At 43.6% G+C, this 21210-nt stretch overlaps 1 protein-coding gene across 1 annotated transcript in view; it reads left to right on the top strand.

The window, feature by feature from the left end:
• TGFBR2 (transforming growth factor beta receptor 2) overlaps positions 1–21210 on the top strand; it is a gene marked incomplete at its 5' end in the record, with an annotated part of 97774 nt that overhangs the window by 62904 nt on the left and 13660 nt on the right. Inside the window, 2 exons of the mRNA XM_004704046.2 lie at positions 14273–15072; positions 16876–17017. Of these exons, the coding sequence (XP_004704103.2) occupies positions 14273–15072; positions 16876–17017 (942 nt within the window). The remainder of the gene's footprint in view (positions 1–14272; positions 15073–16875; positions 17018–21210) is intronic.

Below are 21210 nucleotides of genomic sequence, written 5' to 3'. Positions count from 1 at the left end.
CCCACCCCAAGCAGCAAAATAAACAAACATGACCTGTGGCCAGATGTGGTTGCTAGTCTGGCATCTGCGTGAGCCATGGACCTGCATTCTAACGTGAGTCATGGCAGAGGGGAACCCAGAACCGACTCCCCCAGTGGGTACGCGCTACCACAGAATAAGGTGACCAGTGAGCGGGCAGCATCCCAAGGTGTCTCTGTGATCCGCAACCCCCCACCCCCCCTGCAGCATTCCTCTCTTCTCAGCAGACTTGTGAGTGGGTGATGGTGACCAGGGTGGACAGAGATGTTGTTGTTGCTACTTTGCAAGTATCCTTCTGAGGCCTCTCCAGTGGAAAAACACGCAGGGCGCGAGCCAACACTGGGAAATGACTTCCATGGCTGACCATCCCCAGCCCTGGAGACTGTTTCCCACCAGCTGACCATCTGGCCCGCGTGCCTTCGGAAGAACTTTGTGCATCTCAGATCCCTGTGGCCTCTGGTGAATGATGGAAAGGTCCAGGGTTGCCAGCAATCTTTATGCCTCATTAAAACAGCAACCCCCAAACCCTGAAATTAATGCTAACAGAATGTGTTCAGATTTTCTCGCTCTCTTGTAGAACATTTTTCATATTGCCTCGTTATGAGGTAGCAGGTTCTCATGTCAAGAGACACTTGACCAGAAATTTATTCATGAAAATTCCTTTTGTTTTCCAGGCCCCATCTTATTTAAAACAAAACAACAATAAAAAGCCAAGCCATTTTTCTCAGCAGCCTGAAGTAGTGCTGCTCAGCCTTGGCTGTGCATTGGGAACACCCGAGGACCTTAAAAAAGGACGCCTAACGGGGTCTTACCCTTAGAGCCTGGGGATCAGGTGTTTTCTGCGGTTCCTTTGTTCGTTTGTTAGCCTTTTCCTGGATAAGCAGTCCTGGTTGGGAAGCCGTCCGTCCGTGTTGGGAAGCACTTGAATCAAGACAGTTGGTTCTGCTCAATCTTTTTATTTTTAATTTTTCATCCTGGTTCTCATGTAACCTGAAAGGATGGTAGCAATTAGAGAATGGCAGCGGTGACTGGATGCAGCCTTCTAAGTGGGACAAGAAGAAAAACACACAAAGCGCCTATGTTAGGCCATCCCTGAGGAGTAACAGCATCCGTTAACGGAAGGCACTTTGTGCTTCCCACAGTTTACCAAGACCTTTGTCGGGAATAGGAATCTTGGCTTTTAGTGCTGATGAAATTGTCCAGTAAGGGGAAACATATGTGAAACCTAAAAGTGTGATTCAGAGCGTCAGAGGGCATCATTTGAGTGCAGATGTGGGCAAAGACATGGAAGGAGGAGACAGGCCGGGTGCAGTTTTAGGAGGTGGCAATACTAGGAGGCATGCCCCTTCAGAAGACTGGTTCACAGTCAAAGTAGAAAAGTGAGGATATGCTGTAGTGACCTCGTAGCTCTTAGAGTATGGAAAATGGATGTGCTTTTCCAAAGTTGTCTCTTCGTTGCAGAAGATACTGGAATAGAAGTCGATTTTGGCTTTACATTTCCCATAGACCATAAAAGAGTCCCTAAACAGGGTGGAGGGGCCCCTGGTGACTCAGGGCTTGAGTGCCCACCTGCAAATGAAAAAGTTGGTCGTTTAAAACCACCAGTAGCTCCATGGGAGGGAGAAGTGGCCGTCAGTGTCCATAAAGATGATGGCCTTTAAAGACTGTGCCCTCAGGGACCTCCTGGGGCCATTCTCCGCTCTCCACCAAGGTCATTATGAGTTGGATTTAACTCAGTAGGCTTGGAGGTGATTTTGTTTTGTCTACTCAGTTTTAGACAGAGTAAAAGATTCATTTTGAGTGTGATAATTTCTTGAATGGCGCCGTGCAAGTTACCAGACACTTGCTAACTGCTGGTTGTCTTTCCTCTGAAGTCAGCAACAGCTGCTGCAATGCTCTGTGCCCTGGAGAGGTGGGCAAAGGATGTCGCACACGCTCACGACAGAGACAGTGTTGTAACTGCCTGAAACGACCGATGGATATGAAACCTAATGTAAACGTAAAGCCAAGCATATTGATCCCAGTATCGATCACGGGGGAGCTGCTTATCACGAAACTGCCTTGGCACTTTGCCCTGTGATGAAGGCCTAGGGGCTTAGAGGAAGGTCCTTCTGAAATCCACGCACTCTGAGAAATCACCGCACAACTGCAGCACCACCACCAACGGAAGAGAGTGACGATGTTCTGTCTTTGTGGCCCCGCAGATGACATTGCACGGATCTCAAATCACAAGGATGGTTTTGCAGAGCAGACCCACGTTTCCTTTGAAAAAAGGGCCTAGCATATTTGTTGGTGCCTGCTAGACGCTGAGTAGGCAGATTTTGGGAGTCTGGCAAATAAGTTTTAGGGTCTGAGAACTACTATGTCTTGCTATGTCTGAGAACGAAGAGTGCTTGAAAGAACTAGGGGTGTTCACCCTGGAAAAGAACTGATTAGGTAGTAGGCTAAATGTCTAATAGGAGGAGTTTAAGATCTTTCATTCTGTACAGGAGGGAATCACTTTTCTTTTGCAAAGGCCACCGTCAAAGCCTCTTGTGCAGGGGGGTTTGCAGAGGTGTGATTTAACGGATATGCCCATTCATTGAAGTAGGCTCCACTGCTAGGGAAAACCGGAGGTGCACGTTTTTCAGGTGCTTGACTGGTAAATGAATGATTAGATCACTCAGTGAGAGCTCTGTGTGTATTTTATTCATAGATGGATTCTAGCACGTCCAACACCCAGTAAGTTCCAGAATACTTGTTGATGCACTCATAGGTTCCCAAACTTATTTAGCTTACTGCCCCCTTACAGGAAAAAAAAATCCCAGCACCCCCCTGGCAATGAAAACTTTTGCCCATAATCCAGGATGAAATGTAGGCATCTGCTTTTGCAGACCCCCTACCTTCTGCAGGGGGCAGCATCACCCACTTTGGGAAACACTACTATAGAGGGTGGCTTGAGAGCCTAAATGTGCATATTATAGCCTGGCCACATTTCACTTAATCCAAAAACAAATACATGTTTTTAAAACTCTCATGTTTAGGTTGGATCATTGTAGCTGCACTGAGATGTATTGGGATGAGACTATTCAGTACATTGAGGTATAGAATGAGATCGCTGCAATGCAGTAATTCAGCCAGGGGTTTTATCTCTAAAATATTACATATAAGCGTCTGTAATGCCAAATTCGGATAAGCAAGTAGGTTTGTCCTTCTGTTGGAAAAAGAAGTGACAAGGAAACCATGCAAATGTGGCAGAGATAGAATAGCTGGACTTTGAAATATGTGCAAGGAATAAAAGAATTTGCATGGATTGCAGAGAAGACATTTCTTCCACCATTGGGGGAAAAAATATTCTCAAGTCTGTCCAGTATGCCACATAATATATGTTGGAAGTCAAATTAAACCCTGCATGTCCTGTGAGCTCACTATCCTGTTGTTGCATTCAAATGATGTTTTATTGTTTGCTTGAATTCAGTCATTTGCTTTCTATTGCGATGATGGATGGGGAATTATATCTCATTCTACACTCCGCTCCTAGTTAATTGACTGGAAAATTCTCATGGACCAATTTCTCATTGGCTAGCACTAAACACAATTGTATGGGGTTTTGCAATCAACCCCACCAAGAATTTTCTGTGTAAGAGTGAAGCCTCTCTTTGGCATTGTACCAAGAATGTAGTCCATTCTCTCTCTTTTTACTTTTTTGTCAGAGGAGGGATTCTCAAACTTTCACATGTGAAAACTTCATCTGGGGAAACTTTTTAAATTGAGATCCTGATCCAACAAGTTTAGGACAGGGCTGTGATCCTGCATTCCCCAGAGTTCTCAGGTGATGCTGATCTGAGGACCTGTTTTGAAGGATGAATTATTAGGTGCCATGCCTTTATTCATCATACTATCTTTTTTTTTTTTCCTTTTGAAGATGTGGAAAAGAGTGACAATAACTTAAAATTCCTCAGGGGGGGAAACAGGCTTTATAAATATATAGCGGTGTTATGGGGAAGAGGGTAGAAGGAAGGTTGCCAAGGTTATGGAAGACAAGCAGATCAAAGGACATTCCATTTTGTTGTTGCTGTTGCCTTGGTGATGTTGAACTGACCCTGACTCACAGCATCTCCATCAGCCAGAGGAGCAATGCCCCCAAGGGTTTTCTAGGCTGTAACCCTTGCAGGAGCTGGTCCTCGGCTCTCTCTCCTGCAGAACTTCCGCTTGGGATTGAACTGCCAACTTTTCAGTTAGTAGCAGAGCACGTCACTGGCCAGGTGTCCTTGAGACAATTTGGTTTCTTCCATATGAAATCTTTTATTCCCTCTCTAGGGATTCAACTGTGTCTTGACTGTGCCTGGTGCCAGGCTGGGGCTCAGCAACTTCAATTGCATGAATGAACATAGGTGGGATGTACCCACATGCCTTATAATAACTGGTTCAAGTTTCTTGGACATATGGCCTCACCGAGTTCTATCTCTCGAAGAACAATGAGCATAAACAAACCAGACAGCCAAAGAGCCCACAACTTTAGTCAGTGCAGCGCTTGTGCTATCGCTGCATTTCACTTCAAACCCCTCATTATGTTACCTTAAATGCATAGCTGACAAGCTTCTATTACTTGGTTTTTGCAAGAAAGGGGATTTTTCAGCTCAGAGAGTCAGGGCAGAAAGTGGTTGAAGACATCCGTCTGTGTGGCTGCCTCCAGAAATAACTCTTTCTTTTTCCACGAGACCAGAAGAATGGGTCGACAGCCAGGCACCATTATGGATGCTTCTGATCAAAGATTCTACAGAGTAACCCTGGCTGAAAGAGGGGCGGCGACGGGGAGCAGCGTGTGAGAGTCGCAGTGGCATCCAAACTTTCCGGAGCCATTAGGCTGAACGAAGCCCTGCACCTGTTGCCTGGAGATCCTACACAGAACGGAGCAAAAAACAACAAAAACCATTATGCGACACACACAAAAGAGGCAAAATGAAATGGAGGTCATTTTCCTTAGCTATTTTAATGAGGACATACAAAGCTAGGGCTATTTTTGTTAGAAATTCGTGAAATGTGTTATTTAAAGGGTTTTTTATGTTTCATTTATCATGACTTAAAAATGTGCATTTTTGAGCAATTGCTGTCTCCTAGGTGCTATATTTGATAACGTGTTAGGAACTCGGGATAACCCAAGGAGACTGGTCTCTGCTGTTTCATTATGCTGCTAAAAAGCTCAGCCCAAACGTGCCCAGTCAGGAAATGAAGCTACACAACGTCCGAGCCTCAAGTTCTCAAGCAAGCAAATTATGCTGCCATGAGGAGGCGTTCTGCTCCCCAAAAGGATGGCGGGAAAGCAATCCAGGGGCAGTTCTGCACTCCTCTGCAGGGTTGCTGCGAGTCGGAATCAACTCGGGGGCAGTGACAGCTCAAGGATGCAGAATTATTTCCATAACACTTTCAATTTCAGAATCTACTTTGATTATTGTTTGAGCTTTTATTGTCTAAGAAATATTAGTAATCCGAGTCTAGAGCTATATATATTTTTTTCTGTCAAGGAAAGTCATCTGGAAGTATACTTTGAGAAAGTCATAAGATTGGCTCTCAGGACATTTTCAGTATACAGTTTGAACGTGAAGTAATTGAGAGCCAGGACATCACTTGAGTACTATTGTAGTAGAACTTGCCCCTCTGGGTTTCTGAGACTAACGCTACAGGATTAGCACGCCTCGTCTTTTTCCCACAGAGTCAATGGTGGGTTTGAACTACTGACCTTGCGGCTAGCAGCCCACTGTACCATCAGGGCTCACACGCTATTGATTAAGACCTCGAATTCATAATGAATAGAAATAGTTACAGTTTGCAAAGTCACCTTCTTCCTGTTTTTCTTTTGTTTCCTGGCTCTTTCTTTTCTTAAAAGGACTTGATCAAACATCCCCCTTTTAGAATAAGGTTTGCTGCTGGTGACGAATATGTCTTTCTTATTTGGATGTTTGTCCTCATATAGTCTCTGTGTCTGTTAGATTGATTACCCAATTTTTCTTCTTTAACGTGGAGAATGATATTGCTAGTTTTATTGTTATTTTATACTAAATTATGTTTTCCTGGTAATGTGATCTTGTTGTCCTTTTTTATTTTTTTAGTTCTCTGCTGGATTTGGCTTAATATTTTGCTAGATTTTTAAAAAGTCATGTATAGACATGAAATTTTTTCCCTGTAGCTTCTTGTTGGTGTTAGCTGTTCTATCTTTATGGAATAAATTAAGACATAATAATCTTTTCCTATTCTCTGGAAAAGTTTGTATGCAATTCATTCAAATAGTATTTGAAAAAATGTTAAACCTTCACAGAGGTCGAAAGAATGGTCAAATGGGTCCCTGTATGCCCTTTCTCTTGACTTACTGTGCATTAAACTTTACGATATTCTCTATTTCTATCAAGAATCTGTACACCTATATGTTATCCAATATTGCCCATATCTGGGTTTCCCCAAATCAGGGCTTTATCGTTGATGTTCTTGTTGCTGCTTAAATTCAGGATCTCGTCAAGGCCTACAAATTTTATTTGGCTCTTTTTAGTGTATATATGTATTTTTGGTTGTTATTGTTTTATTTTTTTCCATGGCCTTGACTTTGAACTAGCCAGTCAATTTATTTTGTTACTCTTTCAACCTCCTTAGGACTTGTCCCATTATTCAAATTTCATAGTTCTTCTTGGGTCATTTTCAGTAAGTTCATGTAATTTTAGGATTGTGTCCATAATTATCTAAATTTTCCAGTTAGCGAAAACAGTTCATGGGAGTTTTGTATCATTTGAATCTTTGCTGCCCTACAATTGTGTCTCCCCGGGGCATTTGCTCTTTGGCCTCATCGCAAGTCCGTATGTTGGTTTTTACACCGATCTTCATGCAGTGCCAATTTGGGGCTATGTTGATTCTTCCTTTTGGATCTGCTTCCCATTTCGCCGTATTCCACTTTCCTCTCTCCTTTCTTTGTCATTATGCGCCTCTTATTCTTTCTCGACATTTTCATGTGGGATCCTTCGTTGCCTTGAGCTGCTGAGAGCTGCCCTAAGCAGTCGTCTCTGTGAATCTTTGCCCTTCCAGCTGCCCATCAGTCACTTCCACGTAAGCCTCCAGCCATTGCCACCCACCCACCCCCAAGCTCACTTTATTCTTAATTTCCCAGGTTCCATTTCTATAAAATGGGCATAGTAATATGTATCTGGTAGAGTAGCTGGAAGGAGCCAGAATCATCTTGTGTGAAATGTATTGATTAGCATTTAGTAGGTGCTTAATAAATGAATACTAGTTTTAAAATTATAGAATTAATGTATGGACTTAAGGAAATCCTCCCTTCCTTCCAGCCTGGTATCTCTCTTTAGCACAGTTTCCGCCTTTGGATCTTGGCCAGTTGCATGTATGTCCTGCTCCTGTATGAACATGCAGTGTGTGAAAATCTTTGTGCTTAGAGAGTATCACTGTCAACTTCACAACAACATATCCAGTGCTATGTGGTGGGTGTTAGTGTACAGACACACCAAAATAGGAGGAAAACCCTCATTGGTGCCCATTCCGACTGCTCAGAGAAGTGAATGTCTCGGTCATTTTAATCCACAAACCTGCTTTCCTGAGTGGCAGAATCACCAAACAAGTTCACTTTTAATGTAGAAGGTAGGCTGATCTCAAGTCCATCTATGTTGACACATTTTGAAATCAAGAAACATTAAGCAATCAGTGTGTGCTTTGTTGAGTGTCTGGGACTTATCTTAATATGCTATTTACTATATTTTTATTTAGAATTGAAAATTTCAGAAGTTCCACTTTAAGTTGTTGTGAGGAATCAGAAGGTTGGTTTGGAGCACAGCCAAGTGTTTGCTAGTGGGTGCAAGTTGTGTCTTAAAGAATGTGTGTGTGTGTGTGTGTGTGTGTGTACGTGCGCATGCGTGCACGTGCGTGTTGAGTGTGTTAAGATGACCTGTTTACTTTTCATTCACTCCAAATACAAGTATACCATGGAGTTTCCTAAGTTTTTCTGCCAGTTTGAATTTTTTTATGGTGCATTAACATTTATCTTTGGGAGACAAAAAGAAGATTTGATGTTTGTCTTTAAAACAATATTTTGTTAGGATACTGACATTTGCAAATTGCTCTTTATTTGCAAGTAAGTCTGGCTCACATGTGGCTGGAGAATTCAGAATTATTAAATCAATCTCCGAGTCCGTGAGTAGAGAGACACCTTGGTGGTGTGGAAAGAACACGGGCTTCAGAGCCACTCGGCCCTTGTGAGAATCGGACGCCGCTGCTTTTCAGTGGGTTGTCCTGCAGTGGGTCATCCCTAAAGCCGTATTTCTTACTTCCACCACGGGGCTAATTCTTGGAAGGGAGATTCTGCGCATCAAGTGAGAGTAACGGTTTGAAGTTCCGAGCACAGCACACGTGCTCCAAAAGACGAAAGAAAATAAGGTAGCATTTGTTCCTGCCCCACTTTTCTTTCCCCCCAGGACATCTGAAATAGTACACTTAGCTCAGGTGCCAAGGCATAGCCACCTAAATCATTACTCTTCGTTTTCTCTCCTCTTTAAATTTGAAACAAAGCTCAGCACAGAAAAGCACATGAACGAAAGACTTCTACGCAACCAGTTGTAACCACTTCCCAGGTCAAAAGAATCGAGCCTTGCCAGCCCTTCCAGAAGACCCAGCATGTTGCCCACACACCTCACAGCCTCCATCCATCCTCCCCAGAGTGACTACTGGTCTTGACTTTTGTATTTGAAATATTTTCCTTGAGGTTTTAAAGAAAGTTTTTCACCCAAGTATATATCTGCAGAGTTTAGTCCTGCCTGTTGTTAGTCTTCTCAATATTATTGTGATTTGATAAACCTTGTTACTCCTGCTTACTGTCAAGTCCATTTCAAACCAGAGTGACCCATGACAATGGAACTGCTCTGTAGATTTTCCTAACCTGTCATCTTCATGAGAACAGATTGCCGGCTTCTACCACAGAGCAGCCCACAGGTTCAAACTTCTGATTAGTTCACCTGTAACCCTATGCCACCCAGGCTTCTCGGAAAGACCAAAGGTCTCTCTCAATGTGCTAGTCTCCGTCCCTTTGTGTTGTGTACAGGGCATCAATTAAATAACCTGTGTTGCTTTAAATCCAAATTTTGCTGAATGTACACTCTTCATGTACTTCAGTGTGTTCCTCTATCCGTTGTATTTTCTGAAAATTGGCAGCTGGATCCAGAGGCTTGATCAGATTCAGATTCCATTCCTTGGACAAATCTGAAGTTAGAGTTACATTCTTCCATTAGCAGGTGATAATACCTGATTGTGTTTTACTTTGTAATATTATCAGGCATTGATGCATTGTATATAGTCACTTGATTCATTAGGAATTATAAAAAGGCACTATTTTATCTCTATCAATTCATTTTCATTTGTTAGCTAAACTAATTGAATGAAGAGATGCTTACTTCAATTACGCATCGATCTGGTTTCTATAGAAAAGGCAAGGCAAATGCTTGAGATGTCTGCTTACATACTAAACTTCAACATCATGTATTGATATCCTGTTACGGCTGAGAAGTTGATACATTTGTCCTGTTGGTTTTGTGTGTGTGTTTGTTTTTCACCGTCATGAAAGAGTGATATTTTTTTTTTTGGTAAATCATGAATCCCATGCTTTCTTTTGTTGTTGTTTGCGAAAGCTCACATTTTCCTCTCTGGGCCTGTGAGGCTCATCAAGATGGCTCCTAAGGACTTTTGTCACACTTTTAGTAAATAAGCTTTGATCCATTTTACAAATACTGTTTAATGGAGGGTTATAAAATCACACGACCAGTCCCATGAAGGAAAACAACTTTATCGAATTGGAATTAAAGTCATTTTTCATTGATTTCCATGTGTCATAGAGTCAAGAATTGGGTCTCTCCACTCAGCTTGTTCTGGAGATCAGTTTTTCTGTCACCTAAGGCCATGGTCTGTGTGTGGTCAGTGTTGGGCTGCTGTAATCGTGGGTCAGGAGTTCAAAGGGAATAGTTCTGTGAGTCAAAATGACTCTTTGGCTTGATTTGTTTGGTCATGTTCTGATCTTGGGAAACTGCTTAAATAATCTGATCTTTAGCTTGCTTATCTTGAAAGTGGGGTTTATAAGAATAGTAGTATCTACTTCATGGTATTAATGTTGCATTTGACACTTCATGTATAGCTAGGCACATACTGTGTTCAGTTTTGTGAGTTTCTGGATAGTTGGGGGTTGGTACAAAGCAACGTGTACTTCTAGCCTCTGGCTGGAGCAATGGTTCTCAACCTTCCTAACGCCGCGACCCTTTAATACAGTTCCTCATGTTGCGGTGACCCCCCCAACCGTGAAATCATTATCGTTGCTACTTCATAACTATAATTTTGCTTTTATGAATCAGGCTATACCTGTGAAAGGGTCGTTTGACCCTCCAAGGGGCCATGACCCCCAGGTTGAGAACCGCTGGGCTAGAGGGAATGTGGGGGAGCCATCTCACCAAGATTGTATCCATAGCTGTGGATTTTAGAGTAGCAACTCAGAGGTTAATACGGTAAGAGAGGTTAATACGGTAAGAGAGGTTAATACGGTAAGAGAGGTTAATACGGTAAGAGAGGTTAATACGGTAAGAGAGGTTAATACGGTAAGAGGGTGTGGCGTGTGTTTAGATAAAGCCACATCCCAAAGCTTCCTTTCAGCTGGTTTGCTATTGTTAGTGTTTTCATCTCTTCTCTGAAGTTTCAAGATTGACAAATATTTTTCAGTAAGTTCCCTTTCAAAATTTTTACATGCAGGCTTTCAAAAAAAGCACAGAAAATTTGAGGGGAAAGTAAAACTTTGGTGTCTGACATTGATCTAGGGATTTCTGGAGTCTTCTTCAATCAATGCCACACAGAAAACAATGAAAAAATGTTTTTATATTTCCTTATCCTAAAAAAAGCAAGGAAGGTCATTATCTACTTGACTAAGAATTCTAAATAAAGTTATCAGCAATAAATGAAATGTATTGCCTATTTTACACTTTAATGGATTGGCAACACAGCAAGTATATTTTAAATGTTATAAACATGTGGCATCATGGGTGAAAAGGAATATGTAAAACATTATACTGGCTCAATATAAAGTCAAACTTTCACCAGTGTGTTTCTGATTTTTAAAATGATATTAGAAGAGAGATCTCAACGGGCTTGCTCTGAAGCGGCTGTTGGTGCTCGGTGCGCCTAGGACCTAGTTAGCACAGGATGAAACGCTGCCCAGGCCTGTGGCACATTTGCCACCGTTCTTCTGTTTGAGCCCACTGTTAGCCACTGCCAATCCAGATAGTAACTAGCTTAGGTTTCGTCAGTCCGATAGGAGCTTTGTTACATTTCCACCTTAGTTTTTAAGACACTATTTTTCATGTAAAATCTATTTGTAGCCCTCAGAGTTGTACAAAACAAGCCATGGACCTTTGGGTTGTACTGGGCCAATTTCCTGTTGTTCCCAAAGCTTTAATAATGTTCTTTCACACAAGTCCTTCCTTCAGTCAATGTTGAGAGCCAGCAGGCCTTGCCTATGGAAAGGTGTCTGCTCTGTCACAGGAGTGCCGACTCTGTCGAAGGGGCTTAGCCTTTGCATGCACACAGCTGCCGGAGAGAGAGGCCGTCCAGTGATTACACAGATCTGTGCCGTGTCAGTAGAGACAGGAGAATTGGAAGAATGGGGTACTTTAAACAAACACATTCCCTGAAATATGGCAGATAATAGCGGTGGTACTTCAGGCAGCGGGCAGTGTACTCTACAGGGGAACCTGAATACTATCTTATCTGCCCTCTGCATAATTGCTTTCTAGGTTCATTTTTGATGGACAACAGTGTCAGTTCATAATTCTCTGCGAAACCTTTTCTCCTTCCTTTTTCAGTTGCAACCCTACTTTGTTTCCCCTCACTTCTCCCCTCACTCCCATTTCTCTTTTGTCCCCAAACAAGTCTCCCAGTGTAAATAAGGATTTGGGTTTTTATGATTCTGTCACCAAATTTTATCTCTTTTTAAAAATCTTTATTTTTTTAAATGTATTAATGTATCTTTTGCCCTAAATGTTGATGCTTTCATGTTACTCACTGAAATTCTGGTGTTTGGGCATTGCTTTTTCACTTTTTAGTGGCATCATGTAGACCATAGGTCCCAAAACTTATTTGGCCTTCTGTCCTTTTAAGAAAAAAAAAAAAAAAACTTTTCAGTGCTCCTCACCCCCGGCCAATTAAAAACTTTTGTGATATAACCTCCAACCCATCTAAAGTGTAGGTACTTACTTTTGCACACACACCCCTGGCCCAATGCACCCCCCCCCCCATTGGGGATATGGCCCACTTTGGGGAACTGATACAGATTATACACTTGAACTTCTCACCAAGAACATATAATTAAAGGAAGCTGGCGTTTCCTTCTCAGAACTAGCTTAAGTAGTGAACCATTAAACCTACAAAGTTGACATGGTACTAGCTTCTTTTCTCATCACGACCTTAAGTGATGGCACCACACGCGATTTAAATGTTCACCTTGAGGGTTTATCGTGACCCCATTCTACCTGGTGTGCACTTTCATCCTTTGGTGGTGGTGGTGGTGGTGGTGGTAAAAAGTCTAAGGGTGTGCACATTGCCAGTAAATCATTGAAAACCCCTCTTTGACATTCAGTCTGACTCTGGACTACTTATCACATGTTTTTCTTTTCTGTCCCTCCTGTGGAAAGTAGGCCATTTGGGGAATTGTTCTTCTTCAGACGGATCATACTTCTTACTTCTTAACTCACGTCGGTAACATTCCTTCTACTCGTTGACTTTCACCTCTTTCAGAGACTACCTCACATCAGTCCTGGCCACTTGGCCATTCATGGCCCCTATTCCCCTATTCCACCAACACGAGAGGACTTCAAAACGTTTGTGGGAAAATGGAATTAAAAACTAATGGCACTTTGCCACAAACTTTTTGAAGTCATCTTATAAATTGCTGTTAGTCAGGTCCCATCACAGACTGCCATATATTGCTAATCATTTCTCTGTCTGACTCCTCTACTGGATTATAACCTCTTTGAGGAGGGTGGCAGGTCCAGAACAACCTGTTAAATGACCAGGTCTTAGTCCTTGACCCTGAGCCTGTGTTAATGAGTACCTTCGAGGGGAGATGGAGGAATTACAAAGCTGTAGAATTCTGGCCTTCTTGACTGATGGAGGCAGCCTCGCAGCTGGCTCTTCCTGGACTGTGACTGCCCTCTCCCTTGTGTCCTGTCCACTAACGCTTCCCATCCACATCCTTTATCCCAAGAGGAAAATGATTCAATCAGTGCCAACCAAGACCACTCCATGAACCAGAATGTACTGGTGTAGCTTCTTGGCGAATGCGAAGTATCCTCTTCCATTCATCCAATGGGTGAGAAAGCTCGCTTAACCACTTTGCTCACCGTGGTAGGAATATTTCCCTTGTTGCTACTAAATATTTATAGGAACTGCATCGGCACTCTGGCAGTTTGGTTTTTTGGTATCAGGCTAATTTCCTCCTACAGAGACCCTTCCCAAAGACTCGCACACCTGCCCCCAAAGGCCCAGAGCTTCTATCTCTTGGAAGCCTGGCTGTTGATTAAAGCAGGGAAGGTTGGGTTCGGAGAGAAGAATAGCCCCTGGTAACGCTGTGATAGTCTCTGTACTGTTACATGCTACCTTTTTGGTACTGTGTGGAGGCAGACAGGAGCCATAGACCTTTTCCTCTATCTCCAGAGCTCCCATAGGGCTTTGCAACCTGCGCATACTTTACAATATGTGCTTCACTCATTTGTTCTGCACATGTACTGAGGCCCTCCTTGTGCTACATGCCACTGACAGACATGTAGAAGTAAGACGCTCTCCCTGCCCACAGCGAGGTCCTGCTCTGCGGAGGGTGAGACGAGTAGGGGGAAACAGATGTGAATCTAGTAAGTGGAGTCATAGTTACTTATTTGAAGTGGTGCCAAATTATATAGATGATATACTTGTATGGTGTGCTGTAAGAATATATGAAACAAGACAGTTTCTTCTATGTCTCCTTAGGCTTCCCTAAGGAGTAGCATTTAAGTTGAAGTGCAGGGAAGAGTATAAGGCACTGAATGCATAGCCAGAGTCACGGAGGACCCGACTGGACACATGAACGTCCCTGGCCTAAATATATGCTCTATAAAAACTAAGCAGCAGATAAATACCATCGGTGCCAGAGGTATGAACCCATTTCCTGAATCCATACCGAACTCAGCTCTTGATCTCCCCTTTTCTGTTTCCACATCAGAGTATAACACCAACAGCCAAGATTTGTTTTTGGTCATTGCCCAAGTGACCGGCGTCAGCCTCTTGCCGCCGCTGGTCATCGCCATCGCGGTGATTGTCACCTTCTACTGCTACCGTGTCCACCGGCAGCAGAAGCTGAGCTCGTCCTGCGGCACCACCAAACCGCGGAAGCTCATGGAGTTCAGCGAGCATTACGCCATCATTCTGGAAGACGACCGCTCGGACATCAGCTCCACCTGCGCTAACAACATCAACCACAACACAGAGCTGCTGCCCATTGAGTTGGACACGCTGGTTGGGAAGGGCCGCTTCGCCGAGGTCTACAAGGCCAAGCTGAAGCAGAACACGTCCGAGCAGTTCGAGACCGTGGCCGTCAAGATCTTCCCCTACGAAGAGTTCGCTTCCTGGAAGACGGAAAAGGACATCTTCTCGGACATCAACCTGAAGCACGAGAACATTCTGCAGTTCCTGACAGCCGAGGAACGCAAGACCGAGCTGGGGAAGCAGTACTGGCTGATTACCGCCTTCCACGCCAAGGGCAACCTACAGGAGTATCTGACTCGGCACGTCATCAGTTGGGAGGACCTCCGCCAGCTGGGCAGCTCCCTCGCGCGGGGCATTGCCCACCTGCACAGTGATCACACTCCTTGCGGGAGGCCCAAGATGCCCATTGTTCACCGGGACCTCAAGAGCTCCAATATCCTCGTGAAGAATGACCTGACCTGCTGTCTCTGTGACTTTGGACTTTCCTTGCGTCTGGACCCGACTCTCTCTGTGGACGACCTGGCCAACAGTGGACAGGTAAGTGATAACGGGTACCTGGGGGCCCCCTTACCGTGTTGCTGGCACCGCCCACCTCCCTACCTTTTCATCTGTATTTCAGCCTAGTCAACTCAGTAAGAGCTGTACCCTGGGTATTTGTTCTGCAGCGGTTCTCAACCTTCCTCATGCCGCGACCCGTTCATACAGTTCCTCATGTTGTGGTGACCCCGCAACCGTAAAACTATTTTGTTGCTACTTCATAACTGTCATTTTGCTACTGTTATGAATCAGGCGACCCCTGTGAAAGGGTCATTCGACCCTCAAAGGGGTCGCGAACTGCTGGTCTACCAGGATGCCTTTGCTAAGGGACAACATTTCACCAATTCCTCAAGTCTGCCCCAATTTAGGGCAGGCATGTTTGTCCCTGAGTCAGCCCGCATGCCTTTCCCATTAGCAGATGCTTTCTCTTTGCCTTGCACATAGTCAGTATGCTATCTCGTATTATTTTCATCGCGTATTGATACTTGACCCTTTGTACTTTGCACTGAGTGGGTATTTATATGAATTTCCTTTTCCATTTTTAAAGTGATCTTGTAGTCTAAATCTATATCCATTTGGTCATCCCTCTGCCACAAAGCTTTGAATCATGAAATTGGCCACTAAGTCTTAATTGAGTTGAATATACACCATTCAATTCTTGAAACACATTCACAAATTATTATGTAACCTTTTTTAGTGTAAGGACCTCCTTAAAAGTGATCGGAAATTTCCAAGGCATTCTTTAAGAATGATGGAACTTCATGGCTTATACGCAGAAAGCTTGGCTATAGATTAGAATGGAGTTGATAAAGGTTATCACTATTTTGTCTAACCAGGTGGAGGTCATGCTTCAGAAACTTTCACTTACTGTGCAGACATCCCTCTGTATTCATGACAGCACATGCAGTGTCGCGGGAAACTGGTTGAAATACAGACAGATTCATGTGTCAGGCAATGAGTGATAGAATGATTTGATATAAAGAAAAAAAAGATTCTGTTACATGTCAATAAGAAATATTCCGTGATACGGTGATTCCAAACTACTTGATCTTCCTCGGGGATGTTACAATCCATTGTGTGTGTTAGGGTTTATATTGCAGTATATGTGTTTGATTTGATATGCAAACATGTAAATGATTGATTCAAAAGAAGTATTAGATCCCATGTTTGTATATGATCGATCCTAGAGATTAGCACAGGTCTAGTAGAGTAGAGTATGCAGGCAGCACACAAGAGATTACAGAATGATCCATGTTGTTCTCTTGCTGTGGTGCTATTTTGACTTAATTCAGTAGAGATTTTTACATAATTCTTCTGTACCCTCAGCACACTGGAATGTGCTATGGGGCAAATAAGAAGATTAAGACACAGTTCTTAAATGATTTAAAAAAAAAGGAGGCCCTGATTATTGTTATTTTTTACCTTAAACTTGGAGTTCCACAAATGAAAAAATTTTTTTTAATTTGCAAAAGCAAAAATAAACATGTAGAATGTCACAACTGTCAGGACATTATTGAAGATTGTGATGACACACATCATGGGGCTAGATGAGCCAGCTCTGGAATTTGGCATTTCTTTATTTTGCCATTCTTTCCTTTTAGCCTTTAAAGCACTTTCAGGAAATAGAACCAATTAGAAGAAAACCAGCGCAACTGGTGTGCCTTTCTGTAAAGGTTTCATTATTTGAAACAACAACTGGGACTTTGCAGCTCTCACCTGCACAGACAGAGTAGGCATCAACTAGTTTGAAAGCACTAATGCGGCCGGAACAAATGATGAGCCTCAGTGCTGCTTTCCCTTTAGGTCGGAACCGCACGATACATGGCCCCAGAAGTCCTGGAGTCCAGGATGAATCTGGAGAACGTTGAGTCCTTCAAGCAGACAGATGTCTACTCCATGGCGCTTGTCCTCTGGGAGATGACATCGCGCTGTAATGCAGTGGGAGGTATGTACGGACCGCCATCGCCATACAGCATGGAGACCCATTCAAATTGAGACCATGTGCTTGCTTCCTTCAGCCCTGCCTCCAGAGGGTTCTGAAACCGTTAACTCCACAAGGAAGGCTCATTGAGATCTGATTTTAGACAGAATGTTTGGAACTATTTGTAATTACGCTACATACATCCAAAATTCTCCATCAGAAAATCATGCTTGGAGCACAAAGCTTGGTCTCTCCATTTTTGAAGTGTAGTTACGTTTCATTAGATACAGCCCTCCTCAGATATTTGCATATCTGGCAAGAGAATCACACTAATACTACTTATAAGCATGCTTTCTATTGATCAGATGAATTTAACTTTATTTCTGAGCAAGACAAGCAGAATAATTGAGCATATTTATTTCAGTTTTGAAAAGTTTAGTGAAGAGAAGTTATTGAGGAATAGCATTTTCTCATTGGTTAAACCTCTCGGATTGATTCCCAATTTTGGCGGGACAGTCCTGATTTTTAACAATTTGTCCAGCGTCCCATGGCATTTTTAAGAAGTCCCGATTTTTGGAAAGAATGCACAACAAGCTAGGGTGTATGTTTTTTGGCTGCCATGTGGCTATTTCTCCAGGATATGAGTTTTATCAATGGTGTCCCGCTTTTGTCCTGCTTTACCAATGTTAAAATCTGGTGGTCACCTTATTCTAAGACCTACTTTCTCAAACTTTAAATCCAAAATGGTATATCTGACTTGTTCCTGGTCTCCTCCCATCACACCACCCCAAGTGCAGCCCCCTATTCTCTTCTCCTTTAAGAAGCAATAGGACATGGCTTCCCCAGATTCCCTCTGTGATATTTCCTCTACAAAGAGCACATTATCTTGTTCCTTCTTAGAAGCTGTGGTTGCGGGTGATAGTGAAAATATAAATAAGGCTAGATAAAGATAAAGGGTAGGTAAGAATGCCATTGTTTTAGTCTTTGTTCCCTGATCTCCCAAGTGACTGGAGTGGACATTATTTACATGCATGTCTTTCCCAGGACAGGAGGTCTGGTAGTATAGTAGGCTATCCACTGAACTGCTAATCACAAGGTCAGCAGTTCAAACCCCCTACCTGCTCCAAGGGTAAAAGAACACCTTTATGGTATTCTGCCAATTAATGGGAAGCTCTTGTTCTTTCTTTCGAACCACTCATACTTTATTCATTTAATTACGTATTTATGTAAACATGGATTCCTGCATCATTATTTTTATTTAGAAGGTTATAATCCAGTGATCTCATTATTTAGTTTGTTGCTCAAACTGCCCAGTTGTGGTTGCAGAGATTAATCTAGCAACAAAATGATAATAGCATTGAATTATAACCCCCGAAAAAGAATAAATCTCCAGGAGTTTATAGCTGTGGTTACTCGTGAATCCCTGGGGGGATCAACAGTAAAAGTAGGAGACTCAGATCCACCCAGAAACACCGCAGAAGAAAGATTCACAATCCGCTTCCCCAAAATCAGCCCATTGAAAACTCTGCGGACACACGGGTCAGTTGATGAGGCAGCAACAGGTTACTTAAGGTGACTGTGCCAACTGACGTAAAACGTGGTCCAAGGTAGCTCTGGTTGGCGCTCTCCTGGTTCAGTGAAGGAGCCCTGAGGGTATCCACTTTGGACTGTGAACCGAAAGGTCAGCAGTCCCCAGCCACCAGCTTGGCCAAGGAAGAGAGATGAGGCTTTCTACTCTCGTAAGGGTTCGCAGCCTCGGAACCCCACACAGGCAGCTCTCTGCCCTAGACTGTCACTATGCATCAGAATCGACTTGATTCAGTGTTGTTTTTGTTTGCTTGTTTTTATACTCTCTCTGATGACTCATCTCTTTGAGAGTATGTTTAGCTACAGGGCGAACTGCCCTCCCTCCCCCCACCGGACACTGTGCACCTTGCTGAACCATCATTTCCAGGGGCCCTGGAAGGGGATGGCACTTCCCGTCTGGCTGACCCTGTTATTTTCCTGTTTCCTGACTGGGATTTATTCCCCGCCAGCAGTTCCTAAAGTAACTTGGTTTTTCCTTGCACAGTGAAATTTCTTTAACCAAGTTTCAGCCACTGAGGATAATTTTCTGCTTGAAAGCTTTGACAGTTCTAAAATGAACCTTAAACCAGTCTGAGCTGCATCAGAGACGAGGCTGCTGTCACTGTCAGAATACATTTACCTGGATTTCCGTGTCTTGTCCTATCCTTTGAAACCTGTTATTCTGTGAACATGAGCTGGAGATTGTGTCGCCGACGCTCCCTCTGTCAGTGCAGCTAGCTTATTAAGCCCGTCGTGAGCTCCCGCCTTTCATTGTTATCAGTGACTAAAGCCCTTTCCTGTTGATATTTGCTGAGTGTGGAAGAATTCAGGCTAATGGAGAAGAACCGAGTTCACCAACTTTCACAAGATCTAAAAACAGTTACAGTAAAAACAAGTTCTCCCACGGAAGGAACAGGATCTCATTTGTACAGTCAGACTCGGGGTGGGGTGGGGGGAGCCTTTGTTAACCTTTAGGAGAAGAACAGAACGCACTTGGAGAACAGGGAAGGGGTCGTCCTGGTTCTCGTTTCGATTGATCTCACTCCCACCGTCTTCTTTCTCTCATCTCCGCTCCAGCTGCACGCACTGATGTTACATAGCCTTCCTCGGCCTGATTGTGTGAACTCATGTGGTGAGCCCCTGTTTTAAGCTTGTCTTCTTCTTAGTTATTTATAAATATATAGAGAGCTTATTTTGTGGCTGTAGTTGAGAATATACACAGAGAAATATGTACCAGTCCAGTGATTTCTGCAAGCACCATTCAGTGACACAAATTGCATCCCTCAAGTGGTGGTCCATGCTTTTTCCCCTTCCTCTGCCAAGGCGAAGGGGCTGTGTGCAGTGGTTGTGCGTTGGGCTGCCGTTTGAGCCTAGGAGCCAGTCCATGGGAGAAAGATGCGGCTTTCTGCTCCCGTTCAGATTTACAGCCTCACGAACATACAGGGACAGTACTCCTCTGCCCTGGAAGGGGCGATGAGTGGTCCCACACAATGCATGACTTGTTTTTGTTCTCATTACACTTACCGCGGTGGACACAGGTGAAAAGACACACTATTGTGCTCACAGAGTTTGTCATCTGCTGACACACACAAAAAGACCTTTTCTTTAAAAAAAGTATATGTGGAGATACAGTTCTTACCCTAAAATAAAATAGATAATAGCTCCCTCTAATGGATTTGTGTTAGACTTTAATGTATAAAGTCTAAGAAAGGGCGGCCTGGGAAAAGACGTTGCCTAACCTTCCTTTTGTGGCTTGAAATACAGCACATGTAATTACGAATGTTCACTGACGGTTTCATTTCAGCAAAGGAAAGGTGGAATACGCTTACCTTAGCATGATGAACGGTAGATCGATCGTTTTACAACACGGTCAACTCGTATTCCTTCCAATTTATTCTGAGGAACAGATGTCCATCTATCTGTATGAAGTAAAATATTAAATATTAAGAGACAGTTTTTCAGGAGCCTGACTCCAGCTCCCCGGCCTGAAACTGACTCCATTCCATGCCCAGGCTAAGCTCAGACTCGTATGAACGATGAGGCTGGCACAGCTGTATGCACATCTGGGCTCACCTACATTGTCGTACTTCTACCTCTGCCTTCTAGGCTTTGCCTCATGCTATTTACTGGGTCGGACACGGAAAGAGAATTTGAAACAGGCGACTAGAAATCAGTTGTGCTAAGTGAGGCAGAGAAGGTAAAAACCAGTGGGTCTGGACATCAAGTGCCAGGTTGACTGAAGGGAGTTGGGCGGTAGAGTTAGGTGAGCTCTCAGAGGAAGAGGAAAAGTCAGGAGTTTACCTCTTGAGGTTCCTTCATTCCCTCCCAGCCCCTCCTGTGTGTTGGGCAACACAGGGAAAGCAAGAGAAAGTCACAACTCTCCATGGAGAAGCCATGCTCTTCGCTAACCAGAACATGCAACCCCCACCCTCCGGAAACCAGCGGGCCCAGCTCCATTGAGCACAAGGTTGTGCTGGGCACAGAGATGGCTATCGTGATGGGAGATGAGAGGCAAACAGGGGGAAAGGTGCCCGTTGGAAGTGGGTTCAACACAGATGAAGGAAAGTCCCAAGGAATAGTCACGTGCTGTGGTTGAGCACTTACTTCATAGATCACCTCAATGAATCCACCAAGAGCTCCTCACATCTATG

The sequence above is a fragment of the Echinops telfairi genome, unplaced genomic scaffold (genome assembly GCF_000313985.2).
Source record: "Echinops telfairi isolate 266 unplaced genomic scaffold, ASM31398v2 ScPeMD7_7420;HRSCAF=8458, whole genome shotgun sequence".
Lineage (NCBI taxonomy): Eukaryota > Metazoa > Chordata > Mammalia > Afrosoricida > Tenrecidae > Echinops > Echinops telfairi.
This window is presented reverse-complemented; position numbering and strand designations above follow the sequence as displayed.